Source organism: Petromyzon marinus, chromosome 64 (assembly GCF_048934315.1).
Source record: "Petromyzon marinus isolate PM22_M1 ecotype Great Lakes invasive population chromosome 64, UKy_Petmar_22M1.pri1.0, whole genome shotgun sequence".
In the NCBI taxonomy this organism is placed as follows: Eukaryota; Metazoa; Chordata; class Hyperoartia; order Petromyzontiformes; family Petromyzontidae; genus Petromyzon; species Petromyzon marinus.
The window spans coordinates 9356393-9376287 of record NC_133730.1 but is presented as its reverse complement, the minus strand read 5'-3'; the positions used below and the strand labels follow the sequence as shown (position 1 = coordinate 9376287).

General features: G+C 53.2%; 1 protein-coding gene across 1 annotated transcript; it reads right to left on the bottom strand.

Moving 5' to 3' along the window:
* Window positions 1–5542: 5542 nt before the first annotated feature.
* Window positions 5543–17141, bottom strand: LOC142906369 (uncharacterized). Its single transcript, XM_076054027.1, has 2 exons — window positions 17068–17141; window positions 5543–8509 (listed from the first exon to the last, which is right to left on the bottom strand). Exons 1-2 carry the CDS (start codon window positions 17139–17141, stop codon window positions 6952–6954), a joined length of 1632 nt encoding a protein of 543 aa, XP_075910142.1. The 3' UTR covers window positions 5543–6951.
* Between the last annotated feature and the right edge of the window lie 2754 nt (window positions 17142–19895).

Here is a 19895-nt window from a genome sequence, read left to right as displayed (position 1 = left end):
GCGTGTGTGTGTGTGTGCAACTCCATTGCGCGTGTGTGTGTGTGTGCAACTCCATTGCGTGTGTGTGTGTGTGCAACTCCATTGCGTGTGTGTATGTGTGCAACTCCATTGCGTGTGTGTGTGTGCAACTCCATTGCGTGTGTGTGTGTGTGCAACTCCATTGCGCGTGTGTGTGTGCAACTCCATTGCGTGTGTGTGTGCAACTCCATTGCGTGTGTGTGTGTGTGCAACTCCATTGCGTGTGTGTATGTGTGCAACGCGATCGCGTGTGTGTGTGTGCAACTTCATTGCGCGTGTGTGTGTGCAACTTCATTGCGCGCGTGTGTGTGTGCAACTCGATTGCGAGTGTGTGTGCAACTCGATTGCGCGCGTGTGTGTGTGTGCAACTCGATTGCGCGTGTGTGCAACTTCATTGCGTGTATGTGTGTGTGTGCAACTCCATTGCGAGTGTGTGTGTGTGTGCAACTCGCCACTGATATTGGTCGTGAGCTCGAATGGAACTCGAGTCGCAAGCGATGAGGTTCTTGGCGCAGTACGCGGACGTTTCTGCAACCGGTTGCTCGCGGTCGCATGCAACTCGGTTGCACGCGACTGCATCTCTCGCACGCGGACGTTTCTGCAACCGGTTGCTCGCAGTCGCATGCAAATCGGTTGCGCGCAACTGGATAGCTCACGCGCGGACGTTTCTGCAACCGGTTGCGAAAGTCGAGTTCGCACCTGAGCCGTCGGCCGTGCAATTTGGTTGCTTGCCACTGAGTCTCTTGACGTCTGTCCCACCAGCTGCGTGTTGCACGGAAGCGCGTTGCATGCGATTGGTCGTTACGGATCTGAATCGATGCGATTGGTCAGTTGCCTCGTTGCACGGCCACTCGCCCTGATGTCGGCAAAGCCGCTGCAGGCGATGGTCGAGATGGGTTGCGTTTACCGATCCGGGATGTTCTAATCTGGCCACACACACACACACACGGATTCAAGATCCCCCGTGTTAGCCTGTAACAGATTGTTGGGGCACCACTACCATCATCACTACCGCTATCACTACCATCGCCACTATCACTACCATCATCACCACCACGATCACTACCATCACCGCTATCACCACCATCATTTCCACCACTATCACTACCATCACCGCTATCACCACCATCATCACCACCACTATCACTACCATCACCACTATCACTACCATCATCACCACTATCACTACCATCGCCACTATCACTACCATCATCACCACCACGATCACTACCATCACCGCTATCACCACCATCATTACCACCGCTATCACCACCATCATCACCACCGCTATCACTACCATCACCGCTATCACCACCATCATTACCACCACTATCACTACCATCATCACCACCACGATCACTACCATCACCGCTATCACCACCATCATCACCACCGCTATCACCACCATCATTACCACCACTATCACTACCATCATCACCACCACTATCACTACCATCACCGCTATCACCACCACTATCACTACCATCGCCACTATCACCACCATCATCACTACCGCTATCACCACCATCATCACCACCATCACCGCCACCACTATCACCACTATCATCACCACCACTATCATCACCACCACTATCATCACCACCACTATCATCACCACCACTATAACCACCATCACCGCCACCACTATCACCACTATCATCACAGCCACCACTATCATCCCCGCTATCACCACTATCATCACCGCCTCCACTATCACCACCATCATCATCACCGCTATCACCACCAATACCAATACAACCGCCATCCGTCACTAAGTGACGGTGACGTCACCACGGCGCCTGTGCCAGGCTAGGTGCACTTTCGGCCACGTGAAGTGTTGAAAGATTACTGACAGGAGGAGGTCACGGGACAGACCCAGCAGGTGCCATAGGCTGACCGACTTAGACGATGCACCACCTGTGCCCCCTACTGTGCCAACTTGCTGTGCTTTAGCCACCCGGCGCTCCGCTCGTTGTTGTGAGCGTCGCTCCTCCGCCCTCCGTTGTTGCTGGAGGGCGACTGCCTCCAACTGCCCAGTAGCAGCAGCAGCGTCCTTCACGAGACCGTTCTTGACACCATCGGCAAGTCCACTCAGCTCCACGCCCTCCTGTACCGCATCAGCTCCATCTCTTCTCTAGCCCGTGGCTAAAGAAGATATGGAGCTGATCTTCCTTCCGATATCAGGAAGCGCACTGGGGCGATGCACTTTTATACTGGTAGGAACGAAGTTGTAAAGTGAGTGTACCAGCCTGCAATAGATTAATGTGTCCGTCCGTCCGTCCCCTTTCAATACTTTAACGAAGTGAAATCTCGTGCTGTTGGGTGTAAAATCAGCAATAGACAGCGCAGAGACTTCTCCTACCAGCCCACCCTGCAGGGACCTGTTAAATCATCTCGTTTAAAAACGAATTGCTTTCCAACTGATGTTTGTGTTTAGTTTGTTGTCCTTCCCCCACGCCTCCGATTAGCGCGGTTGGGCTACGCACGGGACTGTAGAACAGCAGCAGCAGTAGCAGCAGCCGGAAGGAGACGTGGTGGTAATTGTGGGGCTGGTGTCGCGTGCCCCAAGAACTCTTGAGACACGCGAAGCCCTCGACTCCCTCCTCCTGCTGCTGCGCTGTCGCTGCGGTGCCTCGTGGTGGAGGAAGAGGAGGAGGAGGAGGAAGAGGAGGAGGAAGAGGAGGAAGAGGAGGAGGAGAAGAAAGAGGAGGAGTAGGAGAAAGAGGAGGAGGAGAAAGAGGAGGAGGAAGAAGAGGAAGAGGAGGAGGAGGAGGAAGAGGAGGAGGAGAAAGAGCAGGAGGAAGAGAAAGAGAAAGAGGAGGAGGAGAAAGAGGAGGAGAAAGAGGAGGAGGAGAAAGAGGAGGAGGAGAAAGAGGAGGAAGAGGAGGAGGAAGAGGAGGAGGAGAAAGAGGAGGAGAAAGAGGAGGAGGAGGAGGAAGAGGAGGAGGAGAAAGAGGAGGAGAAAGAGGAGGAGGAGGAGGGGAAAGAGGAGGAGGAGGGGAAAGAGGAGGAGGGGAAAGAGGAGGAGGAGGAGGAGGGGAAAGAGGAGGAGGAGGAGGAGGGGAAAGAGGAGGAGGTAACCCGAGCTGCGAGCTGAGAGCTTGGCACGCGGCCGCTAATGGGGGCCGAGCATCGGCGCTGCGGTTCGCGAGCACGCAACGTGTGGCCGTGCGTGTGTGTTGAACTTCTTTCGCACCGTACGTAAGCCAACCGTGCTAATCGCTGGTGCAGTATTGAGTCTATGGGGCAGTGTTGAGTCTATGGGGCAGTGTTGAGTCTATGGGTAGTGTTAGTCTATGGTGCAGTGTTGAGTCTATGGTCAGTGTTGAGTCTATGGGTAGTGTTGAGTCTATGGGCAGTGTTAGTCTATGGGTAGTGTTGAGTCTATGGGCAGTGTTAGTCTATGGGTAGTGTTGAGTCTATGGTGCAGTGTTGAACCTATGGGTAGTGTTGAGTTTATGGTGCAGTGTTGAGTCTGTGGGCAGTGTTGAGTCTATGGACAGTGTTGAGTCTATGGTGCAGTATTGAGTCTATGGGTAGTGTTGAGTCTATGGGCAGTGTTGAGTCTATGGACAGTGTTGAGTCTATGGGCAGTGATAATTGTTTTTTTACCCTTTTATCTGGCAACAAAACTGACACCTTTTCTTTACAAGGAGTCGTGTTCACATTGACCACAATACCTGCGGTCGGAACGCAAACACAAACCAACAACTCTGATCATGTATGTGGCACTGTCCTTGAAATTGATTGGTCCACACCCGAGACAGCTTTCTTTAGAGCCTCGTACCACATAGTGCTGGACCAGAAGACGCCAAAAGGCGCACAACTCAAAGACAATGCACCATCAGAGTATGAGAGCTCGGGTTAAGCGTTTACACCATTGGAAACCTCATTTGGCAGTAACAAAATATGATAATTGTTTTTTTGGGCAGACGAGGCTCTCAAGAAAGCTGTCTCGGGTGTGGACCAATCAATTTCAAGGACAGTGCCACGTACATGATCAGAGTTGTTGGTTTGTGTTTGCGTTCCGACCGCAGGTATTGTGGTCAATGTAAACATGACTCCTTGTAAAAAAAGGTCTCAGTTTTGTTGCCAGATAAAAGGGTAAAAAAAACAATTATCATATTTTGTTACTGGCAAATGAGGTTTCCAATGGTCTATGGGCAGTGTTGAGTCTATGGGCAGTGTTAGTCTATGGGCAGTGTTGAGTCTATGGACAGTGTTGGTCTATGGGTAGTGTTAAGTCTATGGGTAGTGTTAGTCTATGGGTAGTGTTAGTCTATGGGCAGTGTTGAGTCTATGGGTAGTGTTAGTCTATGGGCAGTGTTGGTCTATGGGTAGTGTTAGTCTATGGGTAGTGTTGGTCTATGGGTAGTGTTAAGTCTATGGGTAGTGTTAGTCTATGAGCGGTGTTATACTATGGGCAGTGTTGGTCTATGGGTAGTGTTAGTCTATGGGTAGTGTTAGTCTATAGGTAGTGTTAGTCTATGGGTAGTGTTAGTCTATGGGAAGTGTTAGTCTATGGGTAGTGTTAGTCTATGGACAGTGTTAGTCTATGGGTAGTGTTAGTCTATGGGCAGTGTTAGTCTATGGGTAGTGTTAGTCTATGGGTAGTGTTAGTCTAAGGGCAGTGTTGGTCTATTGGTAGTATTAGTCTATGGGTAGTGTTAGTCTATGGGCAGTGTTAGTCTATGGGTAGCGTTATTCTATGGGTAGTGTTAGTCTATGGGTAGTGTTGAGTCTATGGGCAGTGTTGAGTCTATGGGCAGTGTTAGTCTATGGGTAGTGTTAGTCTATGGGTAGTGTTAGTCTATGGGTAGTGTTAGTCTATGTGCAGTGTTAGTCTATGTGCAGTGTTAGTCTATGGGTAGTGTTAGTCTATGGGCAGTGTTAGTCTATGGGTAGTGTTAGTCTATGGGCAGTGTTGAGTCTATGGGTAGTGTTGAGTCTATGGGTAGTGTTAGTTTATGGGTAGTGTTGAGTCTATGGGTAGTGTTGAGTCTATGGGTAGTGTTAGTCTATGGGTAGTGTTAGTTTATGGGTAGTGTTGAGTCTATGGGCAGTGTTAGTCTATGGGCAGTGTTAGTCTATGGGTAGTGTTAGTTTATGGGTAGTGTTAGTCTATGGGTAGTGTTAGTCTATGGGTAGTGTTAGTCTATGGGCAGTGTTAGTCTATGGGTAGTGTTAGTCTATGGGCAGTGTTGAGTCTATGGGCAGTGTTAGTCTATGGGTAGTGTTAGTCTATGGGCAGTGTTAGTCTATGGGTAGTGTTAGTCTATGGGTAGTGTTAGTCTATGGGTAGTGTTAGTCTATGGGCAGTGTTGAGTCTATGGGTAGTGTTAGTCTATGGGTAGTGTTAGTCTATGGGCAGTGTTAGTCTATGGGTAGTGTTAGTCTATGGGCAGTGTTGGTCTATTGGTAGTATTAGTCTATGGGTAGTGTTAATCTATGGGTAGTGTTAGTCTATGGGTAGTGTTAGTCTATGGGCAGTGTTAGTCTATGTGTAGTGTTAGTCTATGGGCAGTGTTAGTCTATGGGCAGTGTTAGTCTATGGGTAGTATTAGTCTATGGGCAGTGTTAGTCTATGGGTAGTGTTGAGTCTATGGGCAGTGTTGGTCTATGGGTAGTGTTGAGTCTATGGGCAGTGTTAGTCTATGGGCAGTGTTAGTCTATGAGTAGTGTTAGTCTATGGGTAGTGTTAGTCTATGGGTAGTGTTAGTCTATGGGCAGTGTTAGTCTATGGGCAGTGTTAGTCTATGGGTAGTGTTAGTCTATGGGCCGTATGTGTGTATGCTGAACTTCTTTCGCACCGTACATAGGCAACCGTGCTCATTGGGAGATGCGGATCCGGGGCTGCTGTTAGCGAGCACCCATTGGGGCTGCTGGCACACGTGACGCTGGCGCGCGCGTGGGGGTGGAGGGCGCTGGTGGGGAGGGGGGGTGACCCCGAGTACAGAGATACAAAGACAAAGATCCCCCGTATAGCTCTTAAAGTGTCGCTGTCAAGTGCTGTTATCGCTCGCACGCACAAAGACAAAGATCCCCCGTATAGCTCTTAAAGTGTCGGTGTCAAGTGCTGTTAACACTCGCATGCACAAGGACAAAGATCCCCCGTGTAGCTCTTAAAGTGTCGGTGTCAAGTGCTGTTAACGCTCACACGCACAAAGACAAAGATCCCCCGGATAGCTCTTGAAGTGACGGTGTCAAGTGCTGTTAACGCTCGCACGCACAAAGACAAAGATCCCCCGTATAGCTCTTAAAGTGTCGGTGTCAAGTGCTGTAAACACTCGCACGCACAAAGACAAAGATCCCCCGTATAGCTCTTGAAGTGTCGGTGTCAAGTGCTGTTAACGCTCGCACGCACGCACAAAGACAAAGATCCCCCGTATAGCTCTTGAAGTGTCGGTGTCAAGTGCTGTAAACACTCGCACGCACAAAGACAAAGTTCCCCCGTATAGCTCTTAAAGTGACGGTGTCAAGTGCTGTTAACACTCGCACGCACAAAGACAAAGATCTCCCGTATAGCTCTTAAAGTGTCGGTGTCAAGTGCTGTAAACACTCGCACGCACAAAGACAACGATCTCCCGTGCTGTCAGCGAGCAGCAGCAGCAGCAGCTATGAAGAACGGCACTGTGGCACACCGACGGAGATGGGTGGCCAGCACCACGCCCGGCCGCCTTTGTCTCCCCAGTTGCTGATGTTTACTACGCACAGAACTTGGTTGCCCAGATTTAAGGCTGAGTCGACGTAGGGGACGGAGGACCGGGACCGGTTCTGATATTTGCCGCTGCTACTGGTCGTGAGCGGGAATCGAACTCGGGTTCGATGCGTAGTGGAGCTCACCGCTACCGCTACATTCACACGCAACAACAACAACAACAACCGCCATTCACCACGAAGCGACGGTGCCAGGCTAGGTGCACTTTGACGCTGTCACTGTTGGGCGGGGCGGAACGGCGGCCGCAAAGCAACTCGCGGCTGAGTTCGATCCCCGACTCGGACGCCTTTGTCTCCTTTGTCTCCGTTGTCTCGGTTGTCTCCACTGTCTCCTTTGTCTCCGTTGTCTCCACTGTCTCGGTTGTCTCCACTGTCTCCTTTGTCTCCGTTGTCTCCGTTGTCTCGGTTGTCTCCACTGTCTCCTTTGTCTCCGTTGTCTCCACTGTCTCGGTTGTCTCGGTTGTCTCGGTTGTCTCCGTTGTCTCCGTTGTCTCTGTTGTCTCCATTGTCTGCTTTGTCTCCGTTGTCTCCGTTGTCTCCGTTGTCTCCTTTGTCTCCGTTGTCTCCGTTGTCTCCTTTGTCTCGGTTGTCTCCGTTGTCTCCGTTGTCTCCATTGCCTGCTTTGTCTCCGTTGTCTGCTTTGTCTCCTTTGTCTCCTTTGTCTCTTTTGTCTCCGTTGTCTCTTTGGTCTCCGTTGTCTCCATTGCCTGCTTTGTCTCGGTTGTTACCGTTGTCTCCTTTGTCTCCGTTGTCTCCTTTGTCTCCGTTGTCTCCTTTGTCTCCGTTGTCTCGGTCGTCTCCTTTGTCTCCGTTGTCTCCTTTGTCACCTTTGTCTCCGTTGTCTCCATTGCCTGCTTTGTCTCCTTTGTCTCCGTTGTCGGCTTTGTCTTCGTTGTCTCCACTGTCTCCGTTGTCCACGTGGTCTGCTTTGTCTCCATTGTCTCCATTGTCTGCTTTGTCTCGGTTGTCTCCACTGTGTCCACTGTCTCCCTTGTCTCCGTTGTCTCCCTTTTCTCTGTTGTCTCCATTGTCTCGGTTGTCTCGGTTGTCTCTGTTGTCTCCTTTGTCTCCATTGTCTCCGGTGTCTCCTTTGTCTCCGTTGTCTCCACTGTCTCCACTGTCTCCGTTGTCTCCGTTGTCTCGGTTGTCTCTGTTGTCTCCTTTGTCTCCGTTGTCTGCGCTGTCTCTGTTGTCTCCATTGTCTCCACTGTCTCCTTTGTCTCCGTTGTCTCCACTGTCTCCGTTGTCTCCTTTGTCTCCTTTGTCTCCGTTGTCTCCGTTGTCTCCGTTGTCTCCGTTGTCTCCTTTGTCTCCTTTGTCTCCGTTGTCTCCGTTGTCTCTGTTGTCTCCTTTGTTTCCTTTGTCTCCTTTGTCTCCGTTGTCTCCTTTGTCTCCTTTGTCTCCGTTGTCTCCGTTGTCTCTGTTGTCTCCTTTGTTTCCTTTGTCTCCATTGTCTCCGTTTTCTCCATTGTCTCCGGTGTCTCCGTTGTCTCCTTTGTCTCCTTTGTCTCCGTTGTCTCCGTTGTCTGCTTTGTCTCCGCTGTCTCCTTTGTCTCCGTTGTCTGCTTTGTCTCGGTTGTCTCCACTGTGTCCACTGTCCCCGTTGTCTCCTTTGTCTCGGTTGTCTCCACTGTCTCCGTTGTCTCCGTTGTCTCCGGTGTCTCCGTTGTCTTCATTGTCTCCGTTGTCTCGGTTGTCTCTGTTGTCTCCTTTGTCTCCGTTATCTCCTTTGTCTCCATTGTCTCCTTTGTCTCCACTGTCTCCATTGTCTCCGCTGCCTCAGCTGTCTCCGTTGTCTCCTTTGTCTCCGTTGTCTCCTTTGTCTCGGTTGTCTCGGTTGTCTCCGTTGTCTCGGTTGTCTCCGCTGCCTCAGCTGTCTCCATTGTCTCCTTTGTCTCCTTTGTCTATGTTGTCTCCGTTGTCTCCGTTGTCTTCGCTGCCTCAGCTGTCTCCGTTGTCTCCTTTGTCTCCGTTGTCTCCTTTGTCTCGGTTGTCTCGGTTGTCTCGGTTGTCTCGGTTGTCTCCGTTGTCTCGGTTGTCTCCGCTGTCTCCGCTGTCTCCGTTGTCTCCACTGTCTCCGTTGTCATCAACACCACCACCACCACCCTCATCAACACCACCACCGCCGTCATCAACACCACCACCGCCGCCATCAACACCACCACCATCGTCATCAACACCACCACCATCGTCATCAACGCCACCACCATCGTCATCAACGCCACCACCATCAACACCACCACCGCCCTCATCAACACCACCACCCTCATCAACACCACCACCACCACCCTCATCAACACCACCACCACCCTCATCAACACCACCACCATCGTCATCAACACCACCACCACCCTCATCAACACCACCACCACCCTCATAAACACCACCACCGTCGTCATCAACACCGCTACCATCGTCATCAACATCACCACCATCGTCATCAACACCACCACCACCCTCATCAACACCACCACCATCGTCATCAACACCACCACCACCCTCATCAACACCACCACCGTCGTCATCAACACCACCACCGTCGTCATCAACACCGCTACCATCGTCATCAACATCACCACCATCGTCATCAACATCACCACCATCGTCATCAAGACTACCACCACCATCGTCATCAACACCACCACCACCATCCTCATCAACACCACCACTGTCGTCATCAACACTACCAACATCGTTATCAACACCACCACCATCGTCATCAACACTACCAACATCGTCATCAACACCACCACCATCGTCATCAACACCACCAACATCGTCATCAACATCACCACCATCAACATCACCACCATCGTCATCAACACCACCACCATCCTCATCAACACCACCACCATCCTCATCAACACTACCACCATCGTCATCAACACCACCACCGTCGTCATCAACACTACCACCATCGTCAAGACCACCAACATCATCATCATCAACACCACCACCACCGTCGTCATCAACACTACCACCATCGTCAACATCACCAACATCATCATCAACACCACCACCAGCGTCGTCATCAACACCACCATCACCACCATCCTCATCAACACCACCACCACCACCGTCGTCAACACCACCACCGTCATCAACACCACCACCACCATCGTCAACAACACCACCACCACCGTCATCAACACCACCACCACCGTCATCATCAACACCACCACCACCGTCATCAACACCACCACCATCGTCATCAACACCACCACCACCGTCATCAACACCACCTCAACGTCATCAACACCACCACCACCGTCATCATCAACACCACCACCGTCATCAACACCACCACCAACGTCATCAACACCACCACCATCGTCATCAACACCACCACCACCGTCATCAACACCACCTCAACGTCATCAACACCACCACCGTCGTCAACACCACCACCATCGTCATCAACACCACCACCGCCGTCATCAACACCACCACCAACGTCATCAACACCACCACCAACGTCATCAACACCACCACCATCGTTATCAACAACACCACCACCATCGTCATCAACACTACCACCATCGTCAACACCACCATCCTCATCAACACCACCACCGTCGTCATCATCAACACCACCACCATCCTCATCAACACCACCACCATCGCCATCAATACCACCACCGTCATCAACACCACTACCATCGCCATCAACATTACCACCACCGTCATCAACACCACCACCACCACCATCATCGTCAACACCACCACCATCATCAACAACACCACCGTCATCAACACCACCACTGTCGTCAACACCACCACCACCGTCATCAACACCACCACTGTCGTCATCATCAACACCACCATCGTCATCAACACCACCATCGTCATCAACACCACCACCGTCATCGTCAACACCACCACCATCGTCAACACCACCACCACCATCGTCATCACCACCACCACCATCGTCATCAACACCACCACCATCAACATCACCACCATCGTCATCAACATCACCACCATCGTCATCAACACCACCACCACCAACATCCTCATCAACACCACTACCGTCGTCATCAACACTACAACTATCGTCATCAACACCATCACCATCGTCATCAAGACTACCACCATCGTCAAGACCACCACCAACATCATCATCAACACCACCACCACCAGCGTCGTCATCAACACCACAATCCTCATCAACACCACCACCGTCATCAACACCACCACCATCGTCATCAACATCACCACCACCATCAACACCACCATCGTCATCAACATCATCATCGTCATCAACACCATCGCCATCAACACCACCACCATCGTCATCAACACCACCACCAGCGTCGTCATCAACACCACCACCATCACCACCATCCTCATCAACACCACCACCGTCGTCGTCATCATCAACACCACCACCATCCTCATCAACACCACCACCACCGTCATCAACACCACCACCATCGTCAAAATCACCACCACGACTACCGCGAACATCATCATCCCAACTGACACCACCACCACCACCACCATATCACCACCATATCACCACCATATGCACACTCAACAACACCATCACCAGTCAACACCATGACCACCATCAACACCACCACCATCACCACCACCAGCAACACCACCACCATCACCACCAGCAAAATTACTGCCTCCACCATCATCACCAAAACCACAACCACCACCAGCAACACCAGCAAAATTACTGTCTCCACCATAATCACCAAAACCACAACCACCACCACCAGTCATCACCACCAACATCAAATTACTACTTCCACCATCATCACCAAAACCACAACCACCACCACCAGTCAACACCACCATCACCACCAACATCAAATTACTGCTTCCACTATCATCACCAAAACCACAACCACCACCACTACCAACACCTTCATCAGCAACACCACCATCACTACCACCTTCTACGTTAAGACAATTTGGTTGACATTGATTTTGGGTAAAAACTTTGCACATTCCCATGGCAGGGGCCAGTCCATCCAGAGCTCAACCGCTGTCAACTTATGGAGATGGTCGTAAGCACTGTGTGGGTGTGGGTGTTGTGTGTATGTGTTGTGTGTGTTGTGTGTGTGTTGTGTTTGTTATGTGTGTGTTGTGTGTGTGTGTTGTGTGGGTGTGTTCTGTGTGTGTGTGTTGTGTGTGTTTTGTGTGTGTGTGTTGTGTGAGTGTGCTGTGTGTGGGTGTGTTTTGTGTGTGTGTTTGTGTATGTGTGTTGTGTGTGTGTTTGTTGTGTGTGTGTTGTGTGTGTGTACACGTGTGTGTGTCTGTTGCAGGGAGATGCACAGAGACACCTTGTGTGTGTGTGTTGTAGGGAGACACACAGAGACACGTTGTGTGTGTGTTACAGGGAGACACAGAGACACGTTGTGTGTGTGTATGTTGTAGGGAGACACACAGACACGTTGTGTGTGTGTGTGTTACAGGGAGACACAGAGACACGTTGTGTGTGTGTTACAGGGAGACACAGAGACACGTTGTGTGTGTGTGTTGTAGGGGGAGACACACAGAGACACGTTGTGTGTGTGTGTTGTAGGGAGACACACAGAGACACGTTGTGGGTGTGTGTTGTAGGGAGACACACAGAGACACGTTGTGTGTGTTGCAGAGAGACACACAGAGACACGTTGTGTGTGTGTGTTGTAGGGGGAGACATACAGAGACACGTTGTGTGTGTGTGTTGTAGGGGGAGACATACAGAGACACGTTGTGTGTGTGTGTTGTAGGGAGACACACAGACACGTTGTGTGTGTGTTGCAGGGAGACACACACAGACACGTTGTGTGTGTGTGTTGTAGGGAGACACACAGACACGTTGTGTGTGTGTTGTAGGGAGACACACAGACACGTTGTGTGTGTGTTGCAGGGAGACACACACAGACACGTTGTGTGTGTGTTGCAGGGAGAGACACATACAGACACGTTGTGTGTGTGTGTTGTAGGGGGAGACACACAGAGACACGTTGTGTGTGTGTGTTGTAGGGAGACACACAGACACGTTGTGTGTGTGTGTGTTGTAGGGAGACACACAGAGACACGTTGTGTGTGTGTGTTGTAGGGAGACACACAGAGACACGTTGTGTGTGTGTGTGTTGTAGGGAGACACACAGACACGTTGTGTGTGTGTGTTGTAGGGAGACACACAGACACGTTGTGTGTGTGTGTGTGTTGTAGGGAGACACACAGACACGTTGTGTGTGTGTGTGTGTTGCAGGGAGACACACACAGAGACACGTTGTGTGTGTGTGTTGCAGGGAGACACACAGAGACACGTTGTGTGTGTGTGTGTTGCAGGGAGACACAGAGACACGTTGTGTGTGTGTTGCAGGGAGACAGACAAAAACAAGGAGACAAAGACAGCCTCAGACGTGGAGGCACAGCGACCGAGAGTCACTGAGACACACAGAGATACACAGATACACACAGAGAGTCACTGAGACACACAGAGAGACACAGAGATATAGAGAGTCACTGAGACACACAGAGAGTCACTGAGACACACAGAGATACACTGAGACACACTGAGACACACAGAGATACACAGATACACACAGAGAGTCACTGAAACACACAGAGAGTCATTGAGACACACAGAGAATCACTGAGACACACAGAGATACACTGAGACACACAGAGATACACTGAGACACACTGAGACACACCGAGATACACTGAGATACACAGAGAGTCACTGAGACACACATAGAGACACTGAGACACACAGAGATACACTGAGACACACAGAGACACACAGCGATACACTGAGACACACAGATATACACTGAGACACACAGAGAGTCACTGAGACACACAGAGACACACAAATACACACAGAGATACACTGAGACACACAGAGATACACTGAGATACATAGAGATACACTGAGACACACAGAGAGTCACTGGGACAGACAGAGATACACTGAGACACACAGAAAGACACTGAGACACACAGAGAGTAACTGAGACACACAGAGACACACAGAGATACACTGAGACACACAGAGAGTCACTGAGGCACACAGAGACACACAGAGATACACAGAGAGTCACTGAGACACACATAGAGACACTGAGACACACAGAGAGTCACTGAGACACACAGAAAGACACTGAGACACACAGAGATACACTGAGACACACAGAGACACACAGAGACACACAGAGAGTCACTGAGACACACAGAAAGACACTGAGACACACAGAGATACACTGAGACACATAGAGACACACAGAGATACACAGAGAGTCACTGAGACACACAGAAAGACACTGAGACACACAGAGATACACTGAGACACACAGAGACATACAGAGATATACTGAGATACACAGAGAGTCACTGAGACACACATAGAGACACACAAAGAGTCACTGAGACACATAGAGATACACTGAGACACACAGAGACACTGAGACACACAGAGACACTGAGACACACAGAGACACACAGAGATACACAGAGAGTCACTGAGACACACAGAGAAAAACAGAGAGTCACTGAGACACACATAGAAACACTGAGACACACAGAGATTCACTGAGACACACAGAGTCACTGAGACACACATAGAGACACTGAGACACACAGAGACACAGAGACACTCAGACACACAGAGAGTCACTGAGACACAGAGACACTGAGACTCACAGAGAGTCACTAAGACACAGAGAGTCACTGAGACACACAGAGATACACTGAGACACACAAAGATACTGAGATACACAGAGACACTGAGACACACAGAGAGTCACTGAGACACAGAGACACTGAGACACACAGAGAGTCACTGAGACACAGAGAGTCACTGAGACACACAGAGATACACTGAGACACACAGATACACTGAGACACACCGACAGAGAAAGACGCAGAGACACAGTGAGATACAGAGGGACACTGATACACACTGAGACACACTGAGAGATACAGAGAGACACTGAGACATACACAGAGACACAAAGACATACAGAGAGACACACACACCGAGACACAGAGAGAGACACACTGAGACACTGAGACACAGAGACAAAGAGACAGAAAGAGAGACACATAGATACACAGAAAGAGACACACACACTGAAACACAGAGATACAGAGCGAGACACAGATAGACACACACACACACTGAGACACTGAGACACAGAGACACAGAGAGAGACACACACTGAGACACAGAGACAGAGTGAGACATACACTGAGACACTGTGGCACAGAGAAACAGAGACACAGAGCGAGACACACACACACTGAGACACAGAGACACACACACACTGAGACACAAAGACACAGAGCGAGACACACACACACTGAGACACAGAGAGACACACACACACACTGATACACTGAGACACAGAGACACTGAGACACAGAGACACTGAGACACAGAGTGAGACACACACACTGAGACACGGAGACACAGAGCGAGACACACACACACACACTGAGACACAGAGACACAGAGAGACACACACACACACTGAGACACTGAGACACAGAGACACTGAGACACAGAGTGAGACACACACACTGAGACACGGAGACACACACACACACTGAGACACAGAGACACAGAGAGACACACACACTGAGACACTGAGACACAGAGACACTGAGACACAGAGACACAGAGACACTGAGACACAGAGACACTGAGACACAGAGTGAGACACACACACACTGAGACACGGAGACACACACACACACTGAGACACAAAGACAGAGCGAGACACACACATACACTGAGACACAGAGACACAGAGGGACACACACACACTGAGACACTGAGACACAGAGACACTGAAACACAGAGACACTGAGACACAGAGTGAGACACACACACACTGAGACACAGAGACACACACACACTGAGACACAAAGACACAGAGCGAGACACACACACACACTGAGACACAGAGACACAGAGAGACACACACACACACTGAGACACAGAGTCACTGAGACACAGAGTGAGACACACACACACTGAGACACGGAGACACACACACACACTGAGACACAAAGACACAGAGCGAGACACACACACACACTGAGACACAGAGAGACACACACTGAGACACAGAGACACAGAGACACAGATACACTGAGACACAGAGGGACACACACACACTGAGACACAGAGACACTGAGACACAGAGACATAGAGCGAGACACACACACACTGAGACACAGAGATACAGAGTGAGACACACACACACTGAGACACTGAGACACTGAGACACAGAGAGACACACACACACTGAGACACTGAGACACAGAGACACTGAGACACAGAGACACAGAGAGACACACACACTGAGACACAGAGACACAGAGAGACACACTGAGACACTGAGACACAGAGACACTGAGACACAGAGACATAGATCGAGACACACACACACACTGAGACACAGAGACACAGAGAGACACACACTCACTGAGACACTGAGACACAGAGAGACACACACACACTGAGACACAGAGAGACACACACACACTGAGACACAGAGACACAGAGAAACACACTGAGACACTGAGACACAGAGAGACACACACACACTGAGACACAGAGTGAGACACACACACTGAGACACAGAGACACAGAGAGACACACACACACTGAGACACTGAGACACAGAGAGACACACACACACTGAGACACAGAGACACTGAGACACTGAGACACACACACTGAGACACAGAGACACTGAGACACAGAGAGACACACACACACTGAGACACTGAGACACTGAGACACAGAGAGACACTGAGACACACACACACTGAGACACAGAGACACAGAGAGACACACACACACTGAGACACTGAGACACAGAGAGACACACACACACTGAGACACTGAGACACAGACACACTGAGACACAGAGACACACTGAGACACTGAGACACAGAGAGACAGCCATGCCCCTGGAGCGCCACCCTCTCATATCCACTCGCAACCAAGGCCCCGACGATGGCGATGAGGAGGAGAGATTCCTGAAATCGCTCGAGCCAAACACCTCCTCCACCTCCTCCTCTACATTGCTGCCTCACCATTGCCTCTGCCCCGTGGCCAAACGTCTGGGCCAGGAGGTTCCTTGTCCCTCAGCCTCCTCCTCCCCTCTTGGTGGTGGTGGTGGTGATGGCGGCGGTGGCGGCGGTGATGGCGGTGGTGGCGGTGGTGGCAGTGGACACATCGCCAAAGCTGACGACGACAAGGATGAAGACGACGATGACGACGATGTTGGTGGTGGTGAGCAACAAGAGGAGGAGGAGGAGACGGAACGTGGAGGAGCGTCCGGAGGGCCGGCCACATGCCAGCAGCACCGCTGCTCTCTGCCCGTGGTGGACGCCGCAGGCCCCGGTTTGCCGGGCCGCCGGGCCCTTGTGGGGGCGAGCATGGAGAGCCCCAGTGTAGGGCCGTCCGAGTCCAGGGTCGGCCGGCGAGGCGTTGGTGGTGGAGGTGGTAGAGGAGGAGGTGGTGGTGGTGGAGGTGATAGAGGAGGAGGTGGTGGAGGAGGTGGTGGAGGTAGTGGAGGAGGTGGTGGAGTAGGTGGTGGTGGTGGAGGTGGTAGAGGAGGAGGTGGTGGAGAAGGAGGTGGTGGTGGTGGAGGAGGTGGTGGAGAAGGAGGTGGTGGTGGAGGTGGTAGAGGAGGAGGTGGTGGAGTAAGAGGTGGTGGTGGAGGTGGTGGTGGAGAAGGAGGTGGTGGTGGTGGTGGTGGAGGTGGTAGAGGAGGAGGTGATGGAGAAGGAGGTGGTGGTGGAGGTGGTGGAGGAGGTGGTGGTGGTGGTGGAGGTGGTGGTAGAGGAGGAGGTGGTGGAGTAGGAGGTGGTGGTGGAGGAGGAGGTGTTGCGGGGTGGTTCATGGCCATGTGGACAAGCGTCTTGCGCCTTCTCCACGTTCTGCTCTGGAGACCTCCACGTCTGGATCCTCTGGGCGCTGCCGGTGGTGGTGATGGGCAGAAGCCCCCAGTGGTGGTGGCGGTGACACCTGGTGGTGGTCATCGTGGTGGTGGTCATGGTGGTGGTCATCGTGGTGGTGGTGGCCACAGAGCCACACGGAAACCCAAGGTGGAGTTCGCTGAGCTGCTGTGGGCCTCCCTCCACCGATCGCTCCAGAAGTTCAAAGTGGCGGACGCGGAGGTCGTGGGGGCGGTGCGCGCCGCCCTGCTCGACGCCCTCGCATCGCTCGGAGCCTCCAAACAGCTCCTCTCCCTCATCCTGCCCGGCCAGGGAGCAACCAACAGTGGGGCCGCCGGTGACGAGCGGCACGAGGGGGACGAGGCGGACGAGGCGGAGGAGGAAGAGGAGGGATCGGTGAGGGTCTACGCCAAGGACCTCTCCGAGTCCGTGGTGCAGGAGGCCTTCATGTACTTGTCGTGCGGGGGCCGCAGCTTCTCGCCGCGGGCGGCCCTCAGCATCTCGGGCCCCGAGTCCTTGGCGATGCAGGGGTCCAGCCTGCCAAAGATCACCGTGCTGCGTGCATCCTCCTCCTCGTCGTCGTCGTCGTCGTCCTCGCCCGACATCACTCGCCACCACTCCGAGGGCGACTCCACCCCGGCCGCCTCGCGGCCTCCCAGCCCCTCCCCGCTCGCCGCGGCCCCCGGGGTCGTAGCCGTGGCCCTGGCGGCCGCTGCCGGGGTGGCGTCCTCTGTGCCAACGGCCCACGGGGCCTCCGCGCTGGGGCCCGGCCGCAGGGCCGCGGCCGACGTGGGGACCGAGCCACCGGCCGGCGGCGGCGGCGCTGCTGCTGCTGCTGCTGTCGCCACGAGTACTGGGGGAGCTGGGCTCGAGGCGTACGGGCGCCTGTCCACGATGCTGTGCCACAGCTGCACGCACGCCGTCAGCTCAACCCTACTGGAGGCCGGAGGGCTGGTTGCCGCCTTGGGGACTCCGGGCCTGCTGTTTGGGGCCACTGACGAGGCAGCCGCTGCTGCTGCTGGTGGTGATGAAGACGATGATGGCGGTGGTGGTGATGAAGACGATGATGGCAGTGGTGGCGTTGGTGGCGGCCTATTCAGTTTGGCAAAGGTCCTCCAGGGAGCGGCTTGTGTTGCCGGTGCGGTGGGCTTCGGTGGGACGCATGAGGAGGAGAAAGAGGTGGGGGAGAAAGAGGGGAAGCAACAGGGAGAGGATGAAGATGAGGAGGAGCAGGAGGAAGGACACAGGACCAGAGGGGACCTCCTGGACGACCTCCCCGTGGCACCGGCGGCGGACACGTGGAAGCGGAGGGTGGCGTGTGAGCTACTCGTGCAGGGGATCGAACTCATGTTAGCCGAGGACGGAGGGGGCCCCGGGTCACCGGGGGATCTGCTGGGCACCGTGGGGGAGCGGGCAGTGCGGGCCGCGGCAGGCCCCGCCGTGGGAGGGTCCCCCGATTGGGCCACGGGGCAGGAGGTGCCTGGCGTGGCGAGGGAGGTGGTGCGGATCATCGTGCAGAGCTGGGACGGCGGGGCGCGGGGCTCTGGTGGCCTCCGAGAGCGGGAGGAGGAAACTCGTGGCCACGGCGACGACTCCCCCGCCCGGGGTGACACCACCACCATCACCTCCGCCAGCACCAGCACCTCCACCGCTCAACCCACCGCCATCGTCTCGGGCTCCATCACGGCTCAATGCGCCACCATCCCATTCTCCACCATCGCCGCCGCCGCTGCCGCCATCCTCACCCAGGTGGTGAGCCTCCTGCGGGAGGAGCTGGCGGCGTTGAGGGTCCCGGTTGCGGCGATGGGGCCCGGGGGCTCGCACGCCGCTCCACCGGGGCCCTCACCCCTGGGGGGTGGCGGGACCCTGGTGAGGGGAGAGGGGGCTGCCGGGGGGGCCAGCAGTGGGGGCTCGCGAAGGGGAGGCAGGGAGGGGACGCAGGGAGGGGCCCACTCAGGGCCCCACACCATCAACACCACTCACCCAGAGCTCACCACCACCACTCACCCAGAGCTCACCACCAACACTACTCACCCAGAGCTCACCACCAACACCACTCACCCAGAGCTCACCACCAACACCACCACCACCAACACCACTCACCCAGAGCTCACCACCAACACCACTCACCCAGAGCTCACCACCACCACCACTCACCCAGAGCTCACCACCACCACTCACCCAGAGCTCACCACCACCACCACTCACCCAGAGCTCACCACCACCACCACTCA

Coding starts and splice junctions, on each gene's coding strand:
- LOC142906369 (XM_076054027.1), bottom strand. CDS start 17,141: ATGCTCGCCCCCACAAGGGCCCGGCGGCCCGGCAAACCGGGGCCTGCG. Junction 8,510..17,067: donor ACCACGGGCAGAGAGCAGCG/GTGCTGCTGGCA, acceptor CAGCTGAGGCAG/CGGAGACAATGGAGACAGTG.